Source organism: Chelonia mydas, chromosome 1 (assembly GCF_015237465.2).
Source record: "Chelonia mydas isolate rCheMyd1 chromosome 1, rCheMyd1.pri.v2, whole genome shotgun sequence".
Lineage (NCBI taxonomy): Eukaryota > Metazoa > Chordata > Testudines > Cheloniidae > Chelonia > Chelonia mydas.
Window position 1 is genome coordinate 11,912,605 of NC_057849.1, and position 25,618 is coordinate 11,938,222.

Consider the following 25,618-nt stretch of genomic DNA (forward strand, 5'->3'; position numbering starts at 1 on the left):
GACATTGTATGTTTACTTACCTTTTGTACTCCACGGGTGTCTAGTTTGGGTCTTGGCTTCAGGCCACAGATGTTCTGAGTTACTGTACCGATAGAATAAGTTTCTGTTATTGTTTTATGCATTTTTCCCGTTCCCATTTATGTACCTCAGTTTCCCCAAAATAAACACAATGTGTTTGGTTTATATACACCTGATTCCACTTGCCTCATTCCAGCAGAGGAAGGGGAAGGGAGGTTACCTAAGGAGGACTAGCTTGGCTACCAACCAGGTGATAGATACTGGAACTCGCAGTAAAGGACTGTGGGCCTATATTTTTGTTGGGGGAATTCCCTGCAGCCTTTCCATATTTTATTCCTTGTCCGAACATTGCCCTCCTCAACAACTGCCCCAAACTCCTCCCTGGACTCTGCTGGTACCAGTTCCCTAAACTTCAGCATTGAGTTCTAGGAGTTAAAGGTACCTGCTCAGGATTGCCTGTTGGTTGGCAATCCTGAGTTGCAAACTCCCCATGGAGTAAACTTTGTGTTCGAATAAATCCAGGCGCTTGGCGTCCTTAGATTTAGGCGCTGGGGCTTGCTGACCCTGCCTCTCCTCTCCCTCTCCTTTACTGCCAACACTACCAACGAGCAAGGCTGTGGGTGTGTGAACAGGTAGTCAAACCCCTTGGAGGGCATGAAGTACTTCCTCTCCACACCCTTAGCGGTGGGAGGGATGGAGGCTGGGGTCTTCCAAATGGTCTTTGCACTGGCTTGTATAGTTTTTATGAGGGGTAGAGGGACCCTGGATGGTCCTTCTGATGCCAGGATGTCCACCATAGGGTCCTTCAGCTCTATCACCTCCTCAGCCTGCAGGTTCATATTCCGTGCCACCCTGCGCAGGAGTTCCTGGTGGGCACGGCTATCTATAGGGGGCGGTCCCAAGACGGAGGTGCCTGCCACCGCCTCATCCGGAACCCACCCCAGTTCCTGAGCCAGACCCTGGAGTGGCTGGCATGGAGCTAGAGGTGGCTGGCACGGAGCTAGAGGTGGGGCAGGAGGTCCCCAAGGACAAAGAGGGTGGAGGAACTGGGTCCGCCAGACCCACTTTGTCCTCGGGGACCTCCTGCCCCACCTCTAGCTCCATGCCAGCCACTCCAGGGTCTGGCTCAGGAACTGGGGTGGGTTCCAGAGGAGGTGGTGCAACCGCCGAATCCTCTGCACCCTTAGGGGTGGGGCGACTGGCTGCTGCCTTCAGCACCCTAGGCTCGGACGCCACTAAGCATGAGGCCTTGGACTGGGCGCCCTGGGCCTAGTGGTATGCCCATGGGGTCCAAAATGGCCACTGCGCAGGCCATGGCCCTGCACCGACGTCAGGTATGTTCCATTCCGGCGCTGCTGCGAATATTTGGACCCTGTCTCCAAGTCCGAATCGGTGAAATGTGGGGTGGGGGGGACTCGGTGCAATGAGGGCTCGCGGGGGGCAGGTCTGTTGGGGGGACTCGCCATGACTGGGGGCAGTGTGGAGGCCTTTTTTGGGGATGGGGCACTGTAGCACATCTCTTTAGCAGTAATCTTGGGCCAAGCAGTGTCTGCGGGAGGGGAGGGACAGACCAGTCGCGTGGTGACGGGCTGGGCTCGGCTCAGTAGGGCTTGAATCCCTGCCAGGGTTAGAGCTTCTACTTTCACTTCTCTTGCTGTTTCCAGGCTCCTTGGTCTAGTTTGCCCCCTTCGCCGTTGGAAAGAACAGAAAGACAGGCCAGGAGGGAGATTCCAGAGCCAGCCTGCATTGGAGACAGCGCTGCGGGGATCCCCTCCAGCGGGGCAGGCACCTGCTGACGGTAAATTACTGCACTGCATTACTGCTGGGCTGGTGCTGGGAAAGTCTGGGCTTGGAGGAAGGCCCCTGTTTGTCACTTGGAGGCAGTGGGGGCCGGGTTCTGATCTCTGTCACGCTAATGTAAACCCAGAGCCAGAAATTACTTTGGCATAATTGAGCAGAATTTGGCCCTAACTCAGTGTCCTAGTCCCCCCTCGCTGATCAGAACTGGATCCTGCTCTCATTGAAATCAGTAGGAGCTAAGCCTGCACCCTTGCAGCATTGATCTCTGAGCTGGTTGCCTGATGCAGTGAGTCTATGGCAGCGATAGGGAAAGAAGCCAGATCTCCTGACTTGTGGCTTAACCACAGGGCCATCCTGCCTTCGTCCACATTTCGCTGTGGCCAGCGTTTGTTCTTTTTTTAACGAAGGTGAAATGTCCCTTTTCTAATCTAGGTTGATCCCTTGGGGTTTCTCTTTCTGTTTCTTTCACTTCCTGGCTCTGCCCTCCCTCCCTCCGAGCTGTTGTTCGTGGCGTTGTTTGAAAGACAGGGCAAAGTTTTTCATTGACACTTTAATTAAAAATGTTGTGATCACATTTCTCCCGACGTTATCTACAAAACCTCAAGGTGGGGCTTAAACTGCCCCATCTCCCTTTGAAGTGTGCAGGAAACTCTGGACTGCGTCAGACCATAGAGGAAACAAAGTCCATTTTGGGGAGTTGGGAGCCAAAGAAATAGTAGCAAAAGGAAAATGAAATACGGTTGTGCATAGCTGGAGGTGGGCTGTAACCATGTATGGCTGAGTTCTGCAGCAGGCCATTAATGCACTCCTACCTCTGTGGCTCAGGCTTATTGCTTGTTCTGTCTTAGGAGCCCAATAATGTTTCCTGTCTGAGCAGGTGGGTGCAGCTCTGCAGCTGAGAGAAGCTCTGGAGTTAGTATTGGTTTAACCCCCTTGATGCCTTTTCTCTCCCAGCTGAGGTGTCTGGTACGTCGAGACATCATGACCAATGATGCTCTGGGAAGGTGACTCTCTTCCACCAGGATCCGCAGAGTGGGGTCACCTATCGGGTCCCCGCACTGCTGTATATCCTCACAGACACGCTCCTGGCGTTCACGGAGAAGCACTCCTCTGCCAGGGACGAGGACGCTGAGTACCTGGTGCTGAGACGAGGTCGGAAGACAGGGACTTCGGTCAAGGTAATTCCTTGTGCGTTGTTTCCCTGCAGACCCCGCCCCCCCCCTTGCTTGCTGCCGCTCTCAGCCCGAGGTGTCTCAGCATTAGCGCTTCCCATGTTACCTGGGGTTCTTTCAACCCAAAGCTCTTGGTAACTTTTACTCTGTGCGAGGTGGACGGTCACATACCTGCTTCTGCGTTCCTACAATCTGTGCTGCTTGTGTCAGACGTAGCTCTGAGAGCATCAGATTCTGCCTTCAAATTAATCACTTCATTTTCCTTTTCCGCTCTGATTCTTTCCAGTTCCTGCACCTGGTCTTTTAACCGATCTATCTCCTGATCCAGTGTTGTCGCAACCATCCACAATCCCAGCAAAGCAGCCCTTTTCTTTGCCCTACCATTCGGACCTCCCCACCTTCCTGCACTAACCCAGATATCCCATTGCTTGTGGAGCTGCAGGAAGGCTCCGGGGCCAGTGAAGGCACCAGGCTTCCAGGGTCCATTACCCCCATACTCTTGTACAAAATCTGTCAAGCTGTTTCCCAACATAATGTTCAACTGTTCATTCTTTCCAGTTGTTTCCCTGTCTCTGGACATAATTTCTCAACTCCAACATGCAATCAGCCTGAGTTCTGAGTCCCAGTAATGGAATGTATCTGGAAATTAACTCGCGAACTGCGACACGGGAACTTGTAGGGAGCGACCCCACCCCGCCGTCTTTTACCTCCTATTGCAATGGACAAATTACAAACTGTTTGTACCATCCGTCTCCTTCCTCTCTACCACATCCTTGCTGGGGCCTCCAAATTCTGTTACCCAGCGTTCTTTCAACCCATAGCTCTTGGTAACTTTTACTCTGTGCGAGGTGGTGTCAGGAAACAAATGAGGGGAGACACGGCCGTCCGACCGATAGATGGCTGGCACAAAGAGGACAACACAAGAGTGCTTTCACTTAAAGCTAAACTTTATTTAGTCTCAAGCACTAACACATGTCCACAAAAGGTTAGTAAAACACCCCCAATCCTTGATAATTACCAAAGCTGAGTGTGGCTCTCGAGTGGCACAGTGGCAGGCTTCCGGTGGCCAAATCTTCCGTCTGCCAGTAGGGACTGCAAGATGTATCCAGAGGGAGAGTCCAAAAAAAAGTCCAACTACCTCAAACTTTTCCCCCTTATTTCTACATTAGTAATAGAATGACATGTCCCTTAAAGAAAACTTGTTAAGTAAGCAGTTTCAACAGTCAAGCAAGAGGTTTCTTCTGATTATCGATTAACCAGGTGTGGATTTTTCCAGAGTTTGCAGCCTTGAGGCCCCAATAGACATTCCTGGGGCATATCCTGCTCTTCAAAAGTGCATGTATCAGCCACTTCAACACAATTCTTATCAGGAAGGATGAGGGGTCAAGCTGCCCTTTCTGTGGCACCCAAAACTCCCGCACCCCCTGCCTTCGTCAAACTGAGAGTGCTGAATGGCCAATTTACAGCCTGCTGACTTGGCTGCTTTTAGCAATAAGCCATAGTGGTTTCAGGCACTTTACTGGTTTGCCAAAGTCTCCCCGTAGACCCGGGGTGCTGCCGCTCCCTCTCCAGGCTATTCACCCCCCAGTAACTAATGATACTGGGCAGGGCTAGATTCTGTAAGGGGCAGAGCGCTCCGATGAGGTGCCAGGGGCCTTTACCTGCCTTTTGAAGTGAGGAGGGAGTTGATGCTGCTCAGCATCTTGCAGGATCGCACCTCTAAGGAATATGACGGGGGAAGACACCTGGCAACCCTACTGCTGACCTGGCCTGGGAGGCTCATTCCTAATGCAGTGTAAACGTCCAAGAGAGGAGCTCAGGAGCGGGAGGCCAGACCTGGGAACTGGCTGGGATTGCAACAGTTCCTGTCCCACGGAGTGACTGCATGATTGGCATGTGTCTTGTCTCTAATTGCAGGCCTGGATCCACGTAGGGAGGAAAAGCAGAGCCAAGCCACTAGAGCAGAAGCCAGCACAGCCCTCAGGGTAGCTACTGCAGCCCAGCCCCTGCTCCCTTAGGGGAAGGCAGAACCAACAGCCTAAAATGAGGCTCTGAGAGCCCCCTTTTGGCACCTGCTTGGTTTTCAGAAGTGCTGAGGGCTCAACAGCTCCCCCTGGCGGTGGGGCGAAGTGTGAGCTCCATGGCCCATCCAGTCCTGAGGCGGCAGTACAGAAAGTACATCAGGATGACCAGAGCAGTGGGCCCCGCTCACTTACCCCTCTGACCTACCTGTTCTTGCCACCGCTCTCCCGCTGCAGTGGGGGCCCAGGGAGCCCTTGACGAGCGCAGTGTTACCGGCTCACCGCACGATGAACCCCTGCCCGGTGTACGAGCAGAAGAGTCAGACTGTCTTCCTGTTCTTCATCTGCGTGAGGCAACACATCACAGAGCAATGGCAGATCCTCACTGGGCGGAACGCCGCCCGGCTGTGCTACGTCTGCAGCGAAGACGCCGGCCGGACCTGGAGCTCGTTAACGGACTTGATGGAGCAGGTGATTGGGGAAGACTTGAAGGACTGGGCCACGTTTGCGGTGGGGCCGGGGCACGGGGTGCAGCTCCGCTCCGGGCGGCTGGTGATCCCGGCTTACGTCTACCACATTACCGCTCGCTGCTGCTGCCTGCTGCTGCCCTGCTGGACCCAGCCCCGGTCCTTGGTCTTTTATAGTGATGACGGCGGGCAGTGCTGGCACAAGGGCGAGCTGATTAAGGGCATGAAGATGGTGGAGTGGCAGGCCAGGCCTGTGACCCCGTGCTGTACTGCAACGCCCGCACCCCGTGCCGATGCCGGGCGGCTGCGCTCAGCACAGACCAGGGGCTGACATTCGAGAGCCCCTCCTCATGCAAGAAGCTGTGCGAGCCGCCTCACGGCTGCCAGGGCAGCGTAGTGAGCTTCACACCGACACCAGGGCTTCTGGAGGCAGATGACGTGGAAGAGCCAGACACCCCAGCCCACGAGATGACTTGCCTGTTGAACACTGGGAATGCCGCCTCCACCCTCCACAGAAGCACCATGTCATGGCTGCTTTACTCCCACCCGATGGATAAACGCAAGCAGGGCAACCTGAGCATCTATCTCAACCGCTCCCCGTTGAATGAGGCCAAGTGGGGACACCCCTGGCTCCTGTACGAAGGGCCGTGTAGTTACTTGGACCTGCCCGTGTGACAGTAGGCGCCAGCGCTGCTCTTGTTTGGCTACTTGTTTGAGTGCGGGGTGAATTACGCGTGTGAGGAGATCGCCCTCCAGTTCTTCTGCTTTGAGGATCTCCAGAAGAGCAGAGGCTCCTGCCCCTCCTTGGAGCAGGAGCCCGAACCAAAGCTAAAATCTGACTAGCAGTGTCCTCCAGGGGAGTAAGTGAGGCAACCCCTCCCGAAGATCCCCACCCCCATGAGGCCTGGGCTTCCAAAAGCAGCCTCTTCTTTTGGGTGTCTCTGGTTCAGGGCCTGGGACTTCCTAGGGCATGGGTGGGCAAACTATGGCCCGTGGAATGAGTGTAATAATTTCTGTGGAGTTATGACAACTATTTTGTCAGAGTTGATGTGCCATAGCCCTGTGCTAAAATTCTTATGCCCTTCCAATCGAAATTCTTAATGTCCACCACTGCCCCCAGCTGGTTAGAATCACATCAACTCATAGGCGCAGGAACTAGGGGTCTGGGGGGTGCTGCAGCAACCCCAGGTTTTATGTGGGGCTTTGCTTCTGGCCCCGCACCTGGGGTCCCGGCTGCTGGCCCTGCACCCAGAGTCCTGGCTTCTGGCCCTGTGCTCAGGGTCCCGGCTGTCAGCCTCGGGGCTCTGCTCCTGGCCGCACATGCGGGGTCCTCTCCTGGCCCTGAGCCTGGGGCTCTGCCCCCGCCCCCAGCTGTGGCCCCAACCTCAGTCCCCTTACCATGTCCATGTTCCCCCTCCTAGAGCCACGGCCCTGCTCCCAGCCTCAGCTCTAAGGGGTGGCAGGGAGAGCGGACATGGGTAAGGGGGGGTGCAGCGTCCCCACTATAAAAATGATACTGGAATCCGTCTTAAACCTGGTGCTTTTTCATTTAGAAGGAGGGGTGGGAACCCCGAGAAAGACAAAGGATTCTCGCCTTGTGCCAAAGATATAAAAGGGGGTGGGACAGAACAAAGGGATCTTCCAGAGAACACCCCGGCTTTCCATCTCAGGCTTTGGCTACAGTTGCACGTTATAGCACAATAAAGCCTCCCAGAGCGCTCTACCTTACTCCCCGTCCACACTGGCAAGGCACGGAGAGCACTCTGACTCCCTGGCTGGAGTGCTCCTGGTACTCCACCTCCCCGAGAGGATTAACAGCTGTTGCGCATTGGCTGAGACGCTCCAGCTCCAGTGTAAACGGGGAGTAACGTTATTACGCACGGATTGACCTCCAGAAACTCCCCATAATCCTTTTAGCTGAAGCGTCCTCTCTTGTTTTGTTGTGAACTCCGGGTGCGGAAGTGCCGTTTCAAAGCTCCGTTTTTGGGGCTGCTTATCAAAAAACCAAACACAGCCACTGTTGGCTTTGAATGAGTGAGAGGCAGGCAGGGGGCTCCGTTTGGAGCGCCGACAGCCAATGTTTACTTGAAGAGAGAAGCGGGGAGGGGGGTTGGGGACCCTTTCAGCGAGCAGCTGCTTATCTCGTCTATGAGAAAAAAAGAAACAGCTGCCGTTTGCTTTCGGTGAGTGAGAGCGAGCGGGGGAAGGAGGGAGGGTCTGTACTTACAAGGCAGCACGCTGACACACTCTCAGCCCCCCAAACACCCACTCTCTCTCCCCCCACGCTCCCTGTCACACTCCACCTCCGCCCCCATTGGAAAAGCACGTTGCAGCCACTTGAATGCTGAGATAGCTACCCATAATGCACCGCTCCCATTGCCGCTGCAAATGCGACCACGACAGTGCGCTGGCACCTGACAGTGTGGACAGGCTGCAGCGCTTTCCCTACTCAGCTGTACGAAGGCAGGTTTAACTCACAGCGCTGTTCATCTGTAAGTGGAGCCAAGGCCAAAGATGTCTGCTGGAACTGACAAGGACTGTACCAGGGGAAAGGATTGAGCCCAGACAAGAAAGGAGTCTAGTCTGTGAAAGAAGATTATTGGAATATCTCTGAGGGTGAAATATTACCTGTAATCAGTTTCTTAATGTATTAGGTTTATATTTGTGTGTTTTGTTTCATTTTGCTTGGTGACTTACTTAGTGACTTGGTGACTTACTTGGTGACTCTGTCTGTTATTACTTGGAACCACTTAAATCCTACTTTTTTATACTTAATTAAATCACATTTGTTTATTAGTAAACCCAGAGTAAGTGATTAATACCTGGGAAAGCAAACAGCTGTGCATATCTCTCGATCAGTGATATAGAAGGCGGACAATTTATGAGTTTACCCTGCATAAGCTTTATACAGAGTAAAACAGATTTATTTATTTGGGGTTTGGATCCCATTGGGAACTGGGTGCTGGAGATAGGTGACTTGCTGAGCAGTTTTTCATAGAATCATAGAATAACAGAGTTGGAAGGGACCTCTGGAGGCCATCTAGTCGAACACCCTGCCCAGAGCAGGACCAATCCCAACTAAATCATCCCAGCCAGGGCTTTGTCAAGCCTGACCTTAAAAACTTCTAAGGAAGGGGATTCCACCACCTCCCTAGGTAATGAATTCCAAGTTTCACCACCCTCCTAGTGAAAAAGTTTTTCCTGATATCCAACCTAAACCTCCCCCACTGCAACTTGAGACCATTACTCCTTGTCCTGTCATCTGCTATCACTGAGAATAGTCTAGATCCATCCTCTTTGGATCCAACTTTAAGGTAGGTAAAAGCAGCTATCAATCTCCCCTCATTCTTCTCTTCCGTAAACAATCCCAGTTCCCTCAGCCTCTCCTCATAACTTGTGTTCCAGTCCCCTAATCATTTTTGTTGCCCTTCGCTGGACTCTCTCCAATTTATCCACATCCTTCTTGTAGTGTGGGGCCCAAAACTGGACACAATACTCCAGATGAGGCCTCACCAATGTCGAATAGAGGGGAACGATCACGTCCCTCGATCTGCTGGCAATGCCACTACTTATACATCCCAAAATGCCATTGGCCTTCTTGGCAACAAGGGCACACTGCTGACTCATATCCAGCTTCTCGTCCACTGTCACCCCTAGGTCCTTCTCTGCAGAACTGCTGCCTAGCCATTCGGTCCCTAGTCTGTAGCGGTGCATGGGATTCTTCCGTCCTAAATGCAGGACTCTGCACTTGTCCTTGTTGAACCTCATCAGATTTCTTTTGGCCCAATCCTCCAATTTGTTTAGGTCCCTCTGTATCCTATCCCTACCCTCCAGCGTATCTACCACTCCTCCCAGTTTAGTGTCATCCGCAAGCTTGCTGAGGGTGCAATCCACACCATCCTCCAGATCATTTATGAAGATATTGAACAATATCGGCCCCAGGACCAACCCTTGGGGCACTCTGCTTGATCCCGGCTGCCAACTAGACATGGAGCCATTGATCACTACCCGTTGAGCCCGACAATCTAGCCAACTTTCTACCCACCTTGTAGTGCATCCATCCAGCCCATACTTCTTTAACTTGCTGACAAGAATACTGTGGGAGACCGTGTCAAAAGCTTTGCTAAAGTCGAGGAATAACATGTCCACTGCTTTCTCTTCATCCACAAAGCCAGTTATCTCATCATAGAAGGCAATTAGATTAGTCCGGCATGTCTTTCCCTTGGTGAATCCATGCTGACTGTTCCTGATCACTTTCCTCTCGTCTAAGTGCTTCAGAATTGATTCCTTGAGGACATGCGCCATGATTTTTCCGGGGACTGAAGTGAGGCTGACCGGCCTGTAGTTCCCAGGATCCTCCTTCTTCCCTTTTTTAAAGATGGGCACTACATTAGCCTTTTTCCAATCTTCAGGGACTTCCCCCAATCACCATGAGTTTTCAAAGATAATGGCCAATGGCTTTGCAATCACATCCGCCAATTCCTTTAGCACTCTCGGATGCAATGCATCCGGCCCCATGGACTTGTGCACGTCCAGTTTTTCTAAATAGTCCCGAACCACTTCTTCCTTCACAGAGGGCTGGCCACCTCCTCCCCATGCTGTGCTGCCCAGTGCAGTAGTCTGGGAGCTGACCTTGTTCGTGAAGACAGAGGCAAAAAAAGCATTGAGTACGTTAGCTCTTTCCACATCTGTCACTAGGTTGCCTCCCTCACTTAGTAAGGGGCCCACACTTTTCTTGGCTTTCTTCTTATTGCCAACATACCTGAAGAAACCCTTTTTGTTACTCTTAACATCCCTCACTAGCTGCAACTCCAGGTGTGATTTAGCCTTCCTGATTCCATCCCTACATGCCCGAGCAATATTTATATACTCATCCCTGGTCATTTGTCCAATCTTCCACTTCTTGTAAGCCTCTTTTTTGTGTTTAAGATCAGCAAGGATTTCACCGTTAAGCCAAGCTGGTCGCCTGCCATATTTACTATTCTTTCTACACATCGGGATGGTTTGTCCCTGTAACCTCAATAAGGATTCTTTAAAATACAGCCAGCTCTCCTGGACTCCTTTCCCCCTCACGTTATTCTCCCAGGGGATCTTGCCCATCAGTTCCCTGAGGGAGTCAAAGTCTGCTTTTCTGAAGTCCAGGGTCCGTATTCTGCTGCTTTCCTTTCTTCCTTGTGTCAGGATCCTGAACTCGACCATCTCATGGTCACCCAGGTTCCCATCCACTTTTGCTTCCCCTACTAATATTTCCCGGTTTGTGAGCAGCAGGTTAAGAAGAGCTCCACCCCTAGTTGGTTCCTCCAGCACTTGCACCAGGAAATTGTCCCCTACAGTTTCCAAAAACTTCCTGGATTGTCTGTGCACCGCTGTATTGCTCTCCCAGCAGATATCAGGATGATTGAAGTCGCCCATGAGAACCAGGGCGTGCAATCTAGTAGCTTCTGCGAGTTGCCGGAAGAAAGCCTCATCCACCTCATCCCCCTGGTCCGGTGGTCTATAGCAGACTCCCACCATGACATCACCCTTGTTGCTCAGGCTTCTAAACTTAATCCAGAGACTCTCAGGTTTTTCTGCAGTTTCATACTTGAGCTCTGAGCATTCATACTGCTCCCTTACATACAGTGCAACTCCCCCACCTTTTCTGGCCTCCCTGTCCTTACTGAACAGTTTATACCCATCCATGACAGTACTCCAGTCATGCGAGTTATCCCACCAAGTCTCCATTATTCCAATCACATCATAATTCCCTAACTTTGCCAGGACCTCCAGTTCTCCCTGCTTGTTTCCCAGGCTTTGTGCATTTGTATATAGGCACTTGAGATAACCCGCTGATTGCCCCTTGTTCTCAGCATGAGGCAGGAGCACTCCCCTCTCACACGCTCCTGCTCTTGCTTCCTCCCGGTATCCCGCTTCCCCACTTACCTCAGGGCTTTGGTCTCCTTCCCCTGGTGAACCTAGTTTAAAGCCCTCCTCACTAGATTAGCCAGCCTGCTCGCAAAGATGCTCTTCCCTCTCTTCGTTAAGTGGAGCCCGTCTCTGCCTAGCACTCCTCCTTCTTGGAACACCATCCCATGGTCGAAGAATCCAAAGCCTTCTCTCCAACACCACCTGCGTAGCCATTCATTCACTTCCACGATTCGACGATCCCTACCCCGGCCTTTTCCTTCCACGGGGAGGATGGACAAGAACACCACTTGCGCCTCATACTCCTTTATCCTCCTTCCCAGAGCCACGTAGTCTGCAGTGATCCGCTCAAGGTCACTCTTGGCAGTATCATTGGTGCCCATGTGGAAAAGCAGGAAGGGGTAGCGGTCCGAGGGCTTGATGAGTCTCGGCAGTCTCTCCATCACATCGCAAATCTTAGCCCCTGGCAAGCAGCAGACTTCTCGGTTTTCCCGGTCAGGGCGGCAGACAGATGACTCAGTCCCCCTGAGGGGAGAGTCCCCGACCACCACCACCTGCCTCCTTCTCTTGGTAGTGGTGGTCTTGGAACCCCCAACCTTAGGACAGTGCATCTCATGCCTTTCAACTGGTGGAGTCTCCTTCTGCCCCCAGACGTATCATCTGGGCCACTCCCCGCAATGGTACCTGTGGAGAGAACATGAAAACGGTTACTTACCTGTGTCCGCGTTGCTGGTACATGGACGTTCCCCCTTCTTCTTCTGGAGGTCACATGTTGCCAGATTTCTTCACCATCCTCCTGTCCGCACTGGGCAGCCTGCTCTGAATCTTCAGAACCTTGTGCCTGTAGAAACATATCCTGACATCTGTCCAGGAAATCTTCCGTTTCTCTTATGCAACTCAGGGTCGATACCTGTTGCTCCAGACCTTGAACCTTCTCTTCCAATATGGAGACCAGCTTGCACTTTGTACAGACAAAGTCGCTTCTGTCCTCTGGAAGAAAGACAAACATGGCACATCCAGTGCAGCTCACAACAGTTGAACACTCCCCATCCATATTACCTTCCTACTATGAGCTTCCTCAGGAGATGCAGTAATTACTTAGAGAAGTCGTTAGGGTGTAAGCCTCAGTGGGCTCACTCCAGGCGAACTCCCAGGCAGACTCCTGCTGTGTGCTGCTCTGCTGTCCCCCGCCGCTCAGCTGGTTCCCCGCCGCTTTTGGTTAAAGCCTGCAGCTTTGGGAGTGTGGACCAGATCTGGGTCTGTGTTTTGGACTGTGTTCCGGTTGTCTAATAAACCTTCTGTTTTACTGGTTGGCTGAGAGTCACATCTGACTGCAGAGTTGCGATGCAGGGCCCACACGGGCTTCCCCGGGAGCCCCGCCTGTGCGGACTCGCTGTGGGAAGCGTACAGTGTGGAAGGGGATGCTGAATGCTCCGAGGTCAGACTCAGGAAGGTCGAAGCTGTGTAAGCTTCTTGCCCTGGAGACAGTCTGCTCCCAGAGGAGACATGCTCCCCCAGATTCCTTACTGGCTTCGTATGGAGTAGTTCCAGAGCATTGCCCGGTGACTCCGTGACAGAAGGCAATCAGGCTGGTCAGGCATGACTTGCCCTTGGTGAATCCATGTTGACTGTTCCTGATCACCTTCCTCTCCTCCAAGTGCTTCAACATGGAGAAGCTCCACTAGGTGGCGAAGCAAGACTGCAGATGCCACGGAATTAGGGAGGGACAGACTGAGGGGTGGAAATGAGAGGTGCTACAGGATAATGGGGGGAAGAGAAGTGGTGGCCTGCCTGTCTGGGGAGAGCAGCGCTGGGGCTTTCTCTGTGCAGCTGAGAGGCCAAGCGCATGCGGTGAAAATCCAGCACACGGGATTGGAAACAGTATGGGCTACTGGTTAGAGTATGAGCTCCAGGACTGAGTTCTATTCCGGGCTCTGCCCCTGACTCACTGCCACACCTGGGGCAGGTCACGGTTCTGCTCCCTCCTTCCGTTTTCCCATCGATCTCCCGGGGAAGGGCCAGGAGATTGACCCCTGCTGTGAAGCCCCGTGAGAGCTGGAAATATCGAATAGGGAGGGTAACCGGCCGAGGGCGAAGGCCAGACTCCATGATCACAGCGGTCCCTGCTGGCCTGGGACCCGGGCTGGGGCTCGCTGGGTGAGAAGGGCTGAGCCCGAGCACTGGCCCGGGGTCATAGAATCATACAATATCAGGGTTGGAAGGGACCTCAGGAGGTCATCTAGTCCAACCCCCTGCTCAAAGCAGGACCAATCCCCAATTAAATCATCCCAGCCAGGGCTTTGTCAAGCCTGACCTTAAAAACTTCTAAGGAAGGAGATTCTACCACCTCCCTAGGTAACACATTCCAGTGTTTCACCACCCTCTTGGTGAAAAAGTTTTTCCTAATATCCAACCTAAACCTCCCCCACTGCAACTTGAGACCATTACTCCTTGTCCTGTCCTCTTCTACAACTGAGAATAGTCTAGAACCATCCTCTCTGGAACCACCTCTCAGGTAGTTGAAAGTAGCTATCAAATCCCCCCTCATTCTTCTCTTCCACAGACTAAACAATCCCAGTTCCCTCAGCCTCTCCTCATAAGTCATGTGTTCCAGACCCCTAATCATTTTTGTTGCCCTTCGCTGGACTCTCTCCAATTTATCCACATCCTTCTTGTAGTGTGGGGCCCAAAACTGGACACAGTACTCCAGATGAGGCCTCACCAATGTCGAATAGAGGGGAACGATCACGTCCCTCGATCTGCTCGCTATGCCCCTACTTATACATCCCAAAATGCCATTGGCCTTCTTGGCAACAAGGGCACACTGCTGACTCATATCCAGCTTCTCGTCCACTGTCACCCCTAGGTCCTTTTCCGCAGAACTGCTGCCTAGCCATTCGGTCCCTAGTCTGTAGCGCTGCATTGGGTTCTTCTGTCCTAAGTGCAGGACCCTGCACTTATCCTTATTGAACCTCATCAGATTTCTTTTGGCCCAATTCTCCAATTTGTCTAGGTCCCTCTGTATCCTATCCCTGCCCTCCAGCGTATCTACCACTCCTCCTAGTTTAGTATCATCTGCAAATTTGCTGAGGGTGCAATCCACACCATCCTCCAGATCATTAATGAAGATATTGAACAAAACCGGCCCCAAGACCGACCCCTGGGGCACTCCACTTGACACCGGCTGCCAACTAGACATGGAGCCATTGATCACTACCCGTTGAGCCCGACAATCTAGCCAACTTTCTACCCACCTTATAGTGCATTCATCCAGCCCATACTTCTTTAACTTGCTGACAAGAATACTGTGGGAGACCATGTCAAAAGCTTTGCTAAAGTCAAGAAGCAATACGTCCACTGCTTTCCCTTCATCCACAGAACCAGTAATCTCATCATAGAAGGCGATTAGATTAGTCAGGCATGACCTTCCCTTAGTGAATCCATGCTGACTGTTCCTGATCACTTTCCTCTCATGTAAGTGCTTCAGAATTGATTCTTTGAGGACCTGCTCCATGATTTTTCCGGGGACTGAGGTGAGGCTGACTGGCCTGAAGTTCCCAGGATCCTCCTTCTTCCCTTTTTTAAAGATTGGCACTACATTAGCCTTTTTCCAGTCATCTGGGACTTCCCCCGTTCGCCATGAGTTTTCAAAGATAATGGCCAATGGCTCTGCAATCACAGCCGCCAATTCCTTTAGCGCTCTCGGATGCAACTCGTCCGGCCCCATGGACTTGTGCACGTCCAGCTTTTCTAAATAGTCCCTAACCACCTCTTTCTCCACTGAGGGCTGGCCATCTACTCCCCATGCTGTGATGCCCAGCGCAGCAGTCTGGGAGCTGACCTTGTTCCTGAAGACAGAGGCAAAAAAAGCATTGAGTACATTAGCTTTTTCCACATCCTCTGTTACTAGGTTGCCTCCCTCAATCAGTAAGGGGCCCACACTTTCCTTGGCTTTCTTCTTGTTGCCAACATACCTGAAGAAACCCTTCTTGTTACTCTTGACATCTCTTGCTAGCTGCAGCTCCAGGTGCGATTTGGCCCTCCTGATTTCATTCCTACATGCCTGAGCAATATTTTTATACTCATCCCTGGTCATATGTCCAACCTTCCACTTCTTGTAAGCCTCTTTTTTATGTTTAAGATCCGCTAGGATTTCACTGTTAAGCCAAGCTGGTCACCTGCCATATTTACTATTCTTTCGACTCATCGGGATGGTTTGTCCCTGTAACCTCAACAGGGATTCCTTGAAATACAGCCAGCTCTCCTGGACTCCTTTCCCCTTCATGTAAGTCCCCCAGGGGATCCTACCCATCCGTTCCCTGAGGGAGTCGAAGTCTGCTTTCCTGAAGTCCAGGGTCCGTATCCTGCTGCTTACCTTTCTTCCCTGCGTCAGGATCCTGAACTCAACCAACTCATGGTCACTGCCCCCCAGATTCGCATCCACTTTTGCTTCCCCCACTAATTCCTCCCGGTTTGTGAGCAGCAGGTCAAGAAAAGCTCCCCCCCAGTTGGCTCCTCTAGCACTTGCACCAGGAAATTGTCCCCTACGCTTTCCAAAAACTTCCTGGATTGTCTATGCACCGCTGTATTGCTCTCCCAGCAGATATCAGGAAAATTAAAGTCACGCATGAGAACCAGGGCGTGCGATCTAGTAGCTTCTGCGAGTTGCCGGAAGAAAGCCTCATCCACCTCATCCCCCTGGTCCGGTGGTCTATAGCAGACTCCCACCACTAGATTACTCTTGTTGCTCACACTTCTAAACTTAATCCATAGACACTCAGGTTTTTCTGCAGTTTCGTACTGGAGCTCTGAGCATTCATACTGCTCCCTTACATACAGTGCTACTCCCCCACCTTTTCTGCCCTGCCTGTCCTTCCTGAACAGTTTATAACCATCCATGACAGTACTCCCATCGTGTGAGTTATCCCACCAAGTCTCTGTTATTCCAATCACGTCATAATTCCTTGACATCACCAGGACCTCCAGTTCTCCCTGTTTGTTTCCAAGGCTTTGTGCATTCATATATAAGCACTTGAGATAACCTGCTGATCGCCCCTCATTCTCAGTATGAGGCAGGAGCCCTCCCCTCACAGACGTACCTGTCCGTGTTTCCTCCCGGTATCCCACTTTCCCACTTATCTCAGGGCTTTGGTCTCCTTCCCCCGGTGAACCTAGTTTAAAGCCCTCCTCACTAGGTTAGCCAGCCTGCTCGCAAAGATGCTCTTCCCTCTCTTCGTAAGGTGGAGCCCGTCTCTGCCCAGCACTCCTCCTTCATGGAACACCATCCCATGGTCAAAGAATCCAAAGCCTTCTCTCCGACACCACCTGCGTAGCCATTCATTGACTTCCACGATTCGACGGTCCCTACCCAGGCCTTTTCCTTCCACGGGGAGGATGGACGAGAACACCACTTGCGCCTCAAACTCCTTTATCCTTCTTCCCAGAGCCATGTAGTCCGCAATGATCCGCTCAAGGTCATTCTTGGCAGTATCATTGGTGCCCACATGGAGAAGCAGGAAGGGGTAGCGATCCGAGGGCTTGATGAGTCTCGGCAGTCTCTCCGTCACATCGCGAATCTTAGCCCCTGGCAAGCAGCAGACTTCTCTGTTTTCCCGGTCAGGGCGGCAGATAGATGACTCAGTCCACCGGAGGAGAGAGTCCCCGACCACCACCACCCGCCTCCTTCTCTTGGGAGTGGTGGTCGAGGAACCTCTAACCCCAGGACAGTGCATCTCATGCCTTCCAACCATCAGAGTCTCCTTCTGCCCCCAGACGTATCATCTGGTCCACTCTCCGCAATGGTACCTGTGGAGAGAACATGAAAGCGGTTAGTTACTTGTGTCCGCGTTGCTGGAACCCGGACATTCCCCCTTCTTCTTCTGGAGGTCACATGTTGCCAAGCTTCTTCACTGGCCTCTTGGCTCCGCTGTGCAACCTGCTCTAAATCTTTAGAGCTTTGTGCCCGTAGAAGCATATCCTGACTTTTGTCCAGAAAATCCTCAGATTCTCGAATGCAATGCAGGGTCGTTATCTGTTGCTCCAGACCTTCAATCTTCTCTTCCAATATGGAGACCAGCTTGCACTTTGTACAGACAAAGTCGCTTCTGTCCTGTGGAAGAAAGACAAACATTGTACGTCCAGGACAGGTCACAACAGCTGAACCCCCCCCCCCCTTCCATATCACCTTCCTACTATGACCTTCCTCAGAGAAGTTGGCAAGATGTAAGCCTCACTGGGCTCACTCCAGGCGAACTCCCAGACGAACTCCTGCTGTGTGGTGCCCTGCGGTGCTCTGCTATTTCCCCCTCCCACCCCCACAGCTGGTTCCCAAAGCTCTGGCTATTTTAAAACAGCCAGGCTTCCCTGAAACAAACAAACAGACAGCCCCAATGCCCACCCCCTGCAGGCTACCAGCCAATCAGGCACTCGCTCAGCTTTCACACTGCCCTGGCAGCAAACACACACTGGGATACTCACCAATCCCAGGCAAACTCCTGCTGTGTGCTGCTCTGCGGTTCCCCGCTACTCAGCTGGGTCGCGAAGCTCTGGCTATTCTATCTGGTCACCCTGGGACCGCGGGGTTCCCGGAGCTTTACACCAGCCAGGATCTGGGCAGTTAGCGAGAGCACCTTAGGATTTATACCTCCGGTGCGGAGGGAAGCGATTCAGCGGCACACGGCGGCGGGAGGAGGGAGCCGGGGACAGGCAGGGACCGAGCCCTGCTGCTCCCCGCGCCCTGCGGTGCCCGAGCCCCGCGGAGCCTAGTCTGCGGTGAGGGGCGGCGGGGGCAGGTCTGTTGGGGGCAGGGGGGGACTCGGCGCTATGGAGGAGTGGGGGGGCAGGTCTGATGGGGGCAGGGGGGGACGCGGCGCAATGGAGGAGTCGGGGGGCAGGTCTGATGGGGCGGGGAGGACTCGGGGCAATGGAGGAGTCGGGGGGCAGGTCTGATGGGGCGGGGGGGGGGGACTCGGCGCAATGGAGGAGTTGGGGGGCAGGTCTGATGGGGGCAGGGGGGGACTCGGCGCAATGGAGGAGTGGGGGGGCAGGTCTGGTGGGGCGGGGGGGGACTCGGCGCAATGGGGACTGGCGGGGGGGCAGGTCTGGTGGGGCGGGGGGGGACTCGGCGCAATGGGGACTGGCGGGCGTCAGGTCTGTTGGGGGGACTCTCCATGACTGGAGGCGGTGTGGAGGCCTTTTTGGGGGTGGGGCACTGTGGCACATCTCTTTAGCAGTAATCCTGGGCCAAGCAGTGTCTGCAGGTGTGTGGTGGGCTGGGCTGGGCTTGGCTCGGCTCAGTAGGGCTTGAATCCCTGCCAAGGTTAGAGCTTCTACTTTCACTTCTCTTGCTGTTTCTAGGTCCTTTGGTCTAATTTGCCCCCTTCGCCGCTGGAAAGAGCAGAAAGCCAGGCCAGGAGGGAGACTCCAGAGCCGGTCTGCATTGGAGAGAGCGCTGCGGGGATCCCCTCCAGCGGGGCAGGCACCTGCTGACGGTAAATTCCTGCACTGCATTACTGCTGGGCTGGTGCTGGGAAAGTCTGGGCTTGGAGGAAGGCCCCTGTTTGTCACTTGGAGGCAGTGGGGGCCGCGTTCTGATCTCTGTCACGCTCATGTAAACCCAGAGCCAGAAATTTCTCTGGCATAATTGAGCAGAATTTGGCCCTAACTCAGTGTCCTACCCACCCCTCGTGGATCAGGACCGGATCCTGCTCTCATTGAAATCAGTAGGAGCTAAGTCTGCACTGAGCCCCTTGCAGCATTGATCCCTGAGCTGGTTGCCTGATGCAGTGAGTCTATGGCAGGGATGGGGAAAGAAGGAGCCCAGTAATGTTTCCTATCTGAGCAGGTGGGTGCCACTCTGCGGCTGAGAGACGCTCCGGAGCTAGTTTTGGTTTAACCCCCTTGATGCCTTTTCTCTCCTAGCTAAGGTGTCTGGTACGTCGAGACATCATGATCAAGGCTTCGATGAGCTCTGGGAAGGTGACTCTCTTCCACCAGGATCCGCAGACTGGGGTCACCTATCGGGTCCCCGCACTGCTGTATATCCCCACAGACACGCTCCTGGCGTTCGCAGAGAAGCGCTCCTGTCCCAAGGATGAGGACGCTGAGTACCTGGTGCTGAGACGAGGTCGGAAGACAGGGACTTCGGTCGAGGTAATTCCTTGTGCGTTGTTTCCCTGCAGACCCCCCTTGCTTGCTGCCGCTCTTAGCCCAAGGTGTCTCAGCATTAGCGCTTCCCGGGGTGCTGCCTCTCCCTGGATATCTGCACTCCAGGCTATTCACCCCCCAGTATCTAATGATACTGGGCAGGGCTAGGTCCTGTTAGGGGCAGAGCGCTCCAATGAGGTGCCGGGGGCCTTTACCTGCCTTTTGAAGTGAGGAGGGAGTTGAGGCTGCTCACCACCTTGCAGGATCGCACCCCTAAGGAATATGATTGGGGAAGATGCCTGGCAACCCTACTGCTGACCTGGGCTGGGAGGCTCGCTCCAAATGGAGTGTAAACGTCCAAGAGAGCAGCTCAGGAGAGGGAGGGCGGGCCGGGCCAGGCCGGGGAACTGGCTGGGATTGTGACAGTCCCTGTCCCACGGAGCTAGCAACTGTGTGTTTGGCATGTGTCTTGTCTCTAATTGCAGCCAGCTTGTGTCTGGCTGGATTCACATAGGGAGGAAAAGCAGAGCCAAGCCACTAAAGCAGAAGCCAGTGCAGCCCTCAGGGGAGCTGCTGCAGCCCAGCCCCTGCTCTCTTAGAGGAAGGCAGAACCAACAGCCTAAAATGAGGCTCTGAGAGCCCCGTTTTGGCACCTGCTTGGTTTTCAGAAGTGCTGAGGGCTCAACAGCTCCCCCTGGCGGTGGGGCGAAGTGTGAGCTCCATGGCCCATCCAGTCCTGAGGCGGCAGTACAGAATGGTCATCCTGATGTACTGAGGAGTGGGCCCCGCTCGCTTACCCCTCTGACCTACCTGTTCTTGCCCCCTCTCTCCCGCTGCAGTGGGGGCCCAGGGAGCCCTTGACGAGCGCAGTGTTACCGGCTCACCGCACGATGAACCCCTGCCCTGTGTACGAGCAGAAGAGTCAGACTGTCTTCCTGTTCTTCATCTGCGTGAGGCAACGCACCACAGAGAAACGGCAGATCCTCACTGGGTGGAACGCCGCCCGGCTCTGCTACGTCTGCAGCGGAGACGCCGGCCAGACCTGGAGCTCGGTAACGGACTTGACGGAGCAGGTGATTGGGGAAGACTTGAAGGACTGGGCCACGTTTGCGGTGGGGCCGGGGCACGGGGTGCAGCTCCGCTCCGGGCGGCTGGTGATCCCGGCTTACGTCTACCACATTACCGCTCGCTGCTGCTGCCTGCCGCTGCCCTGCTGGACCCAGCCCCAGTCCTTGGTCTTTTATAGTGATGACGGCGGGCAGTGCTGGCACAAGGGCAAGCTGATTAAGGGCATGAAGATGATGGAGTGCCAGGTGGCCGAGGTGGCAGGCCAGGCCTGTGACCCCGTGCTGTACTGCAACGCCCGCACCCCGTACCGATGCCGGGCGGCTGCGCTCAGCACAGACCAGGGGCTGACATTCGAGAGCCCCTCCTCATGCAAGAAGCTGTGCGAGCCGCCTCACGGCTGCCAGGGCAGCGTAGTGAGCTTCACACCGACACCGGGGCTTCTGGAGGCGGATGGCGCAGAAGGGCCAGACACCCCAGCCCACGAGCTGACCTGCCCGTTGAACAGTGGGAATGCCGCCTCCGATATCCGCAGACGCACCATGTCATGGCTGCTTTACTCCCACCCGACCAGTAAACGCAAGCCGGTTGACCTGGGCATCTACCTCAACCGCTCCCCATTGACGGAGGCCACCTGGGAACACCCCTGGCTCCTGTACCAAGGGCCGTCTGGTTACTCGGACCTGGCCGTGTGCCAGGAGGCGCCAGCGGCGCTCTTGTTTGGCTGCTTGTTTGAGTGCGGGGTGAATTACGACTGTGAGGAGATCGCCTTCCAGCTCTTCTGCTTTGAGGATCTCCAGAAGAGCAGAGGCTCCCCCCGCTCCTTGGAGCAGCAGCCCAACACAAAGCAAAAATCCCACTAGCGGTGTCCTCCAGGGGAGTAAGCGAGAGAGACACACGCTCACTCCCCCCGGAAGATCCCCACCCCATGAGGCGTGGGCTTCCGAAAGCAGCCTCTTCTTTCGGGTGTCTCTGGTTCAGGGTCCGGGACTTCCTGGGGCCTGGTCTGTAGAGGAGCAAAGCATCCGTCGCTCCATCTGAGATTGAGAACTTGGCCACAGCCCGGGCAGCCATGCCAGCCTCTCCGGTGCCGTCCTACTGATGTACCAGCACCCTGAGCCAGATGCACCACCGCCGGGGGCCAAAACGCCTGCTGGTGTAAATCAGCTCCACAGGTTACACCAACTGAGGATCTGGCCCAGAGAGAGGACTGCTCAGTCCATACTCCACAGACCTGTCGATCCTTGGTCCCTCTGCTGAGACTGCCTGTCCATTAAGAATTGCACTACAACAAAAGAGAACTCACTCTGGGTGCAGGGAAGGGGAGGGGGAAATGTGCTTTGCTGCTGGGGGTGCTGTCCTAAGTTCCCCGTAAACTGCGCGGCCGTGCAGCAGCCTGTTGAGTGTCCCACAGGCACTCGTGGATCTCGCCCGGCTGGGACCTGCCGTGGCCGGGCCACCACTCCCCTGGCCCCAACTCAGCCCAGACTTGCTGTGGCTGGTGGGAGGGACGCCCTTCTCCCAGACCCAACCCAGCTCAGACCTGCTGCGGCGGGGAGAGGCACCTCTCTCCCCAGCCCAGGTGCTGCTGTGAGGAGAGAGAGCTGGGGGGAGTCCTCTCTCCCCACTGTAGCCCCGGGGCAGCCTGTACCCCAAACCTCTCACCCCTGGCCCCATCCCAGAAGCTGCACCCCCATCTGGCGTCCCCACACCCCGACCCTCTGCCCCAGCCCTGAGCCCCCTTCTACACTCTGAACCCCTCGGCCCACCCCCACCACATGAATTTTGTTATGTGCACCACTATGGAGGTGATGTGTGACACATGACAAAATTCATTCCGCACATGGGTGGGAAAAGTTAGAGAGAACACCGGTGCTGTCTTATTAAAGGTGATCCTAAGAACGTGCCCACACGTGGTCACTGAAGATCCCATGTTTGCAGGAGTAGTAGTTTAGCATCTTGGCCATTTCTCAGTTCAGGGAACAATCCAAGCATGCTTTGCAGTGTCAGCTGGAGAAGTTTTTCAAGTATTTCCTCTCCTCGGGCAAGTCCCGATGTACCTAATGTGTGGGCGAGTGAGCTGTTTGTTCATTTGCTCTGTAAACTGCTCCAGGAGCATACACATCCTTCCCTTCCTAAATCAACACCACAGCATCACTTCTGCCCTGGGGAGCAAGGTCAGGCACCAGCTTGGAGGCAGACGCCAACGCTACTCCCCATCATGTCTGTGCACGTCAGCCCCAAGCCGTGCAGCATCTCTGCTGCGTTACGGGTGTGCCAGAGACCCCAGGTTAACCTGTGGCTCTCCCTCCTGAAAATAGTTATAGAAAGCCCTGTGGTGTAGCATCTATGGTGCTGGACTGAGACTTGGGGGACCTGAAGTCTGTTCCTGGCTCTGCTGCTGAACTCCTGGGTGACCTTGGTCAAGTCACTTTGCTTCTCTGTGACTCAGTTTCCCTCCCACCCTTTGTCATGTCTGTTTAAACTGTCAGCTCTCTGGAGCACAGCATGTCTCTTACCATGTGTCTGTATAACAAATGGGGCCCTGATCTCAGTTAGGGCCTCTTGATGCTACTGGAAAATCAGTAAGTAATAGTATTACATATTTATAAGCAGCTACCTCAGTTCTCCTCTCCCCCCCCCCCCCCCGCACCCTTAGTCGGCACTTAGCCAAGCAGTACATATCTAGCCCTTACAGAGGCAGAATCTGCAAACACTCATCCACCTGCTTAACTCTACTCGCATGAGTAAGTGCCATTGACTTCAATGGGACTCCTCACACAAGTAAAGCTACCTGTGTTTCTAGGATCTAGCCCCAAATCTTTCTTGGTGAGCTAGCAGGCCTGATTCTGATCTCACTTGCTCTGGTGTAAATGACACAGTTTCATAGAAGCTGATGGAAATCCCAGGCGTAAGCGAGATGAAAATCAGGCCAATTATTTTGAAATCCGTCCCTGCAGGATCTTTGCTGCCCTGTGAAAATCCCTTTAATCACCTGATGATGAATTGGCTTTTGTTTCTTATTTTTATTTTTATCGGTTCTCTGTTTGTAGCAACTGCCACCAGTTCTGTAATGGCACCGATCGCTCGCTGCATTGTCTGGGTCCCTTGCCGTGAAACACCTTCAGCAAGAGAGTGACTACGGAATGTAAAGGGCTAGATTCACTCATTCCCCACTGGCCAATTTGCATGTCTCCGGCAGCCCAGGACAGCTGGAGAGTGTCGGTGACTCTGGCCCCCGAGTCTGCCTGAGCCAGTGATGTCTGGTTAAGTCAGTAATGAGCAGATGCTGGCTCAACGACCGAGTGTAACAATTTCTGTGGCGTCGTGACAACTGTTTTGTCAGGGTGGGTGCGCCATGGCCCTGTGCTAAAATTCTTATGCCCTTCCAATGGAAATGCTTAATGTCCACCACTGCCCCCAGCAGGTTAGAATCACATCAATTCATAGGTGCAGGAACTAGGGGTGCTGGAGCACCCCCAAGTTTTACGTGGTGCTCCCCTTCTGGCCCTGCACCTGGGGTCCTGGCTGCCAGCCCCGTGCCTCGGGGCTCTGCTTCCAGCCCCACATTCGGGGTCCTCTCCTGGCCCCGAGCCTGGGGCTTCACCCCCAGCTGTGGCCCCAGGTTCAGCCCCCTTACCCCATCCATGTCCCCTCTCCCAGAGCCATGGCCCTGCTCCCAGCCTCAGCTGTTCCTGTGCTGGGTAGTAGCACGCAAAACCTATTTGTATACATTGAACGGTGCTTTAATTTTAGAAACTCGAACTGCTGACTGTCCATTCACTGGCTGAGAGGATGTAACCATGTCTCCCTCCAGTGGTTGGTCCCAGCAACTATCACAGCTCTTCACCTAGAGTCACAAGGCGTTAAATCCTCTCTGCTGATGAGGCCAGGGTGCGTAGTTGGTGCTGATGCATCCAGATCTGATGCACAATGGTAGCCCCTGGCGCCTCTATCTGTACGTGGCCATGGTTCATTAGTAAGGATCTTTCTCTGCATGGGTCTGTGTCAGCTGTGCTTGTTTTATTTATTCCTCGTCGCCTTTAACAAACGAAATGTGCAGCCTCTTTGCACCTAAAGTGAGAACACGGCCCATATTTTATATTCGTCTCCACAACGAGGGCCGTTGGCGTCAGGCCCCTGGTGCTTTGAATGCCTACTCGAGCGAATGCGGGATCAAGCGCTCCCTTGCAAAAGAGGAGGAGGGATGGTGTAATCTGAGCTGGATGTTAGCAGATGAAAGCAACACATGATTCCCAACCCCACTGAACACAGCGGCTGCAGGCTGGGGCTGCACAGCACTATTAACAGATGTTCTTCTATTAAAGCACGCCCTTGATTTGTGCCAAAAACTGGCCTCTCTCTCAAATGAGGGCTCGGGGTCTGTCTGAATGCTTTTCTGCGTCATGCAAAGATATTGCTTGAGCCTGTAACTGTCTAAAACAAAAGGCCTTACATACGATACAGTTACACCACTGATCTCCGGAAGAGTGGGTATTAATAAAACTCTCCGCTGATGCCTGTATCCCTCATGGGGTGGTTCTGTTTGTTTAACTGCTGCAGAGTGGCAGTGGCTACGTTCAGTTCGGAGGCTGAGTTGTCCTGGGGTCAGAGCGTGGGATGGGAAGGCAGGAGGCCTGGGCTCTAATTCTGGCTCTTCAGCTGATTTGCTGTGGAAGTTGGGCTGCGTGGAACTGAGAACGGGCTGTGATGATTGCACCTGGAGCAAGGTGTCTCGATCTGGAGCTGCCGGTTGGGTGAGCCAACTGTGCTGGTTTCTCAGTTCTTCTGCGTGTCTCCTGTTCCCAACATGGCAGAGCAGAGGGACGGGGAGACTCAGCCAGACCACCCGGGGGATGAAATCAGATGTCCCCTACCAGAAATGGGGCCTTAGCAGGTATGTATTTAAGGGCTGAAACTTACAACCTCTAACCCAGCAGTAGATGATTAAGGACTAAGTACAGAAACTCCTCACTTAATCTTGTCCCGGTTAACCTTACGTTGCTGATCAATTCGGGAACATGCT

General features: G+C 53.8%; 2 protein-coding genes across 4 annotated transcripts; both read left to right on the forward strand.

The window, feature by feature from the left end:
• Positions 1-1,313: 1,313 nt before the first annotated feature.
• Positions 1,314-8,279, forward strand: LOC102935338 (sialidase-3). Its single transcript, XM_037889828.2, is given in 4 exon segments — positions 1,314-1,352; positions 2,811-2,996; positions 5,249-5,714; positions 5,717-8,279. Coding segments are annotated over 4 exon segments (1,128 nt in total). The 3' UTR covers positions 6,154-8,279.
• On the forward strand, positions 1,624-25,117 carry LOC119563702 (sialidase-3). 3 transcript variants are annotated; one of them, XM_037877981.2, is made up of 4 exons: positions 2,969-2,996; positions 18,739-18,872; positions 19,303-19,533; positions 20,367-25,117. In XM_037877981.2, exons 3-4 carry the CDS (start codon positions 19,330-19,332, stop codon positions 21,453-21,455), a joined length of 1,293 nt encoding a protein of 430 aa, XP_037733909.1. In that variant the 5' UTR covers positions 2,969-2,996; positions 18,739-18,872; positions 19,303-19,329; the 3' UTR covers positions 21,456-25,117. The 3 variants fall into 3 exon arrangements, with proteins under 3 accessions (XP_037734029.1, XP_037733909.1, XP_037734168.1); XM_037878240.2 differs by lacking the exon at positions 2,969-2,996 and adding an exon at positions 18,028-18,153 and having other exon boundaries at positions 18,739-18,859; XM_037878101.2 differs by lacking the exons at positions 2,969-2,996; positions 18,739-18,872 and adding an exon at positions 1,624-1,816.
• The last annotated feature ends 501 nt before the right edge of the window (positions 25,118-25,618 follow it).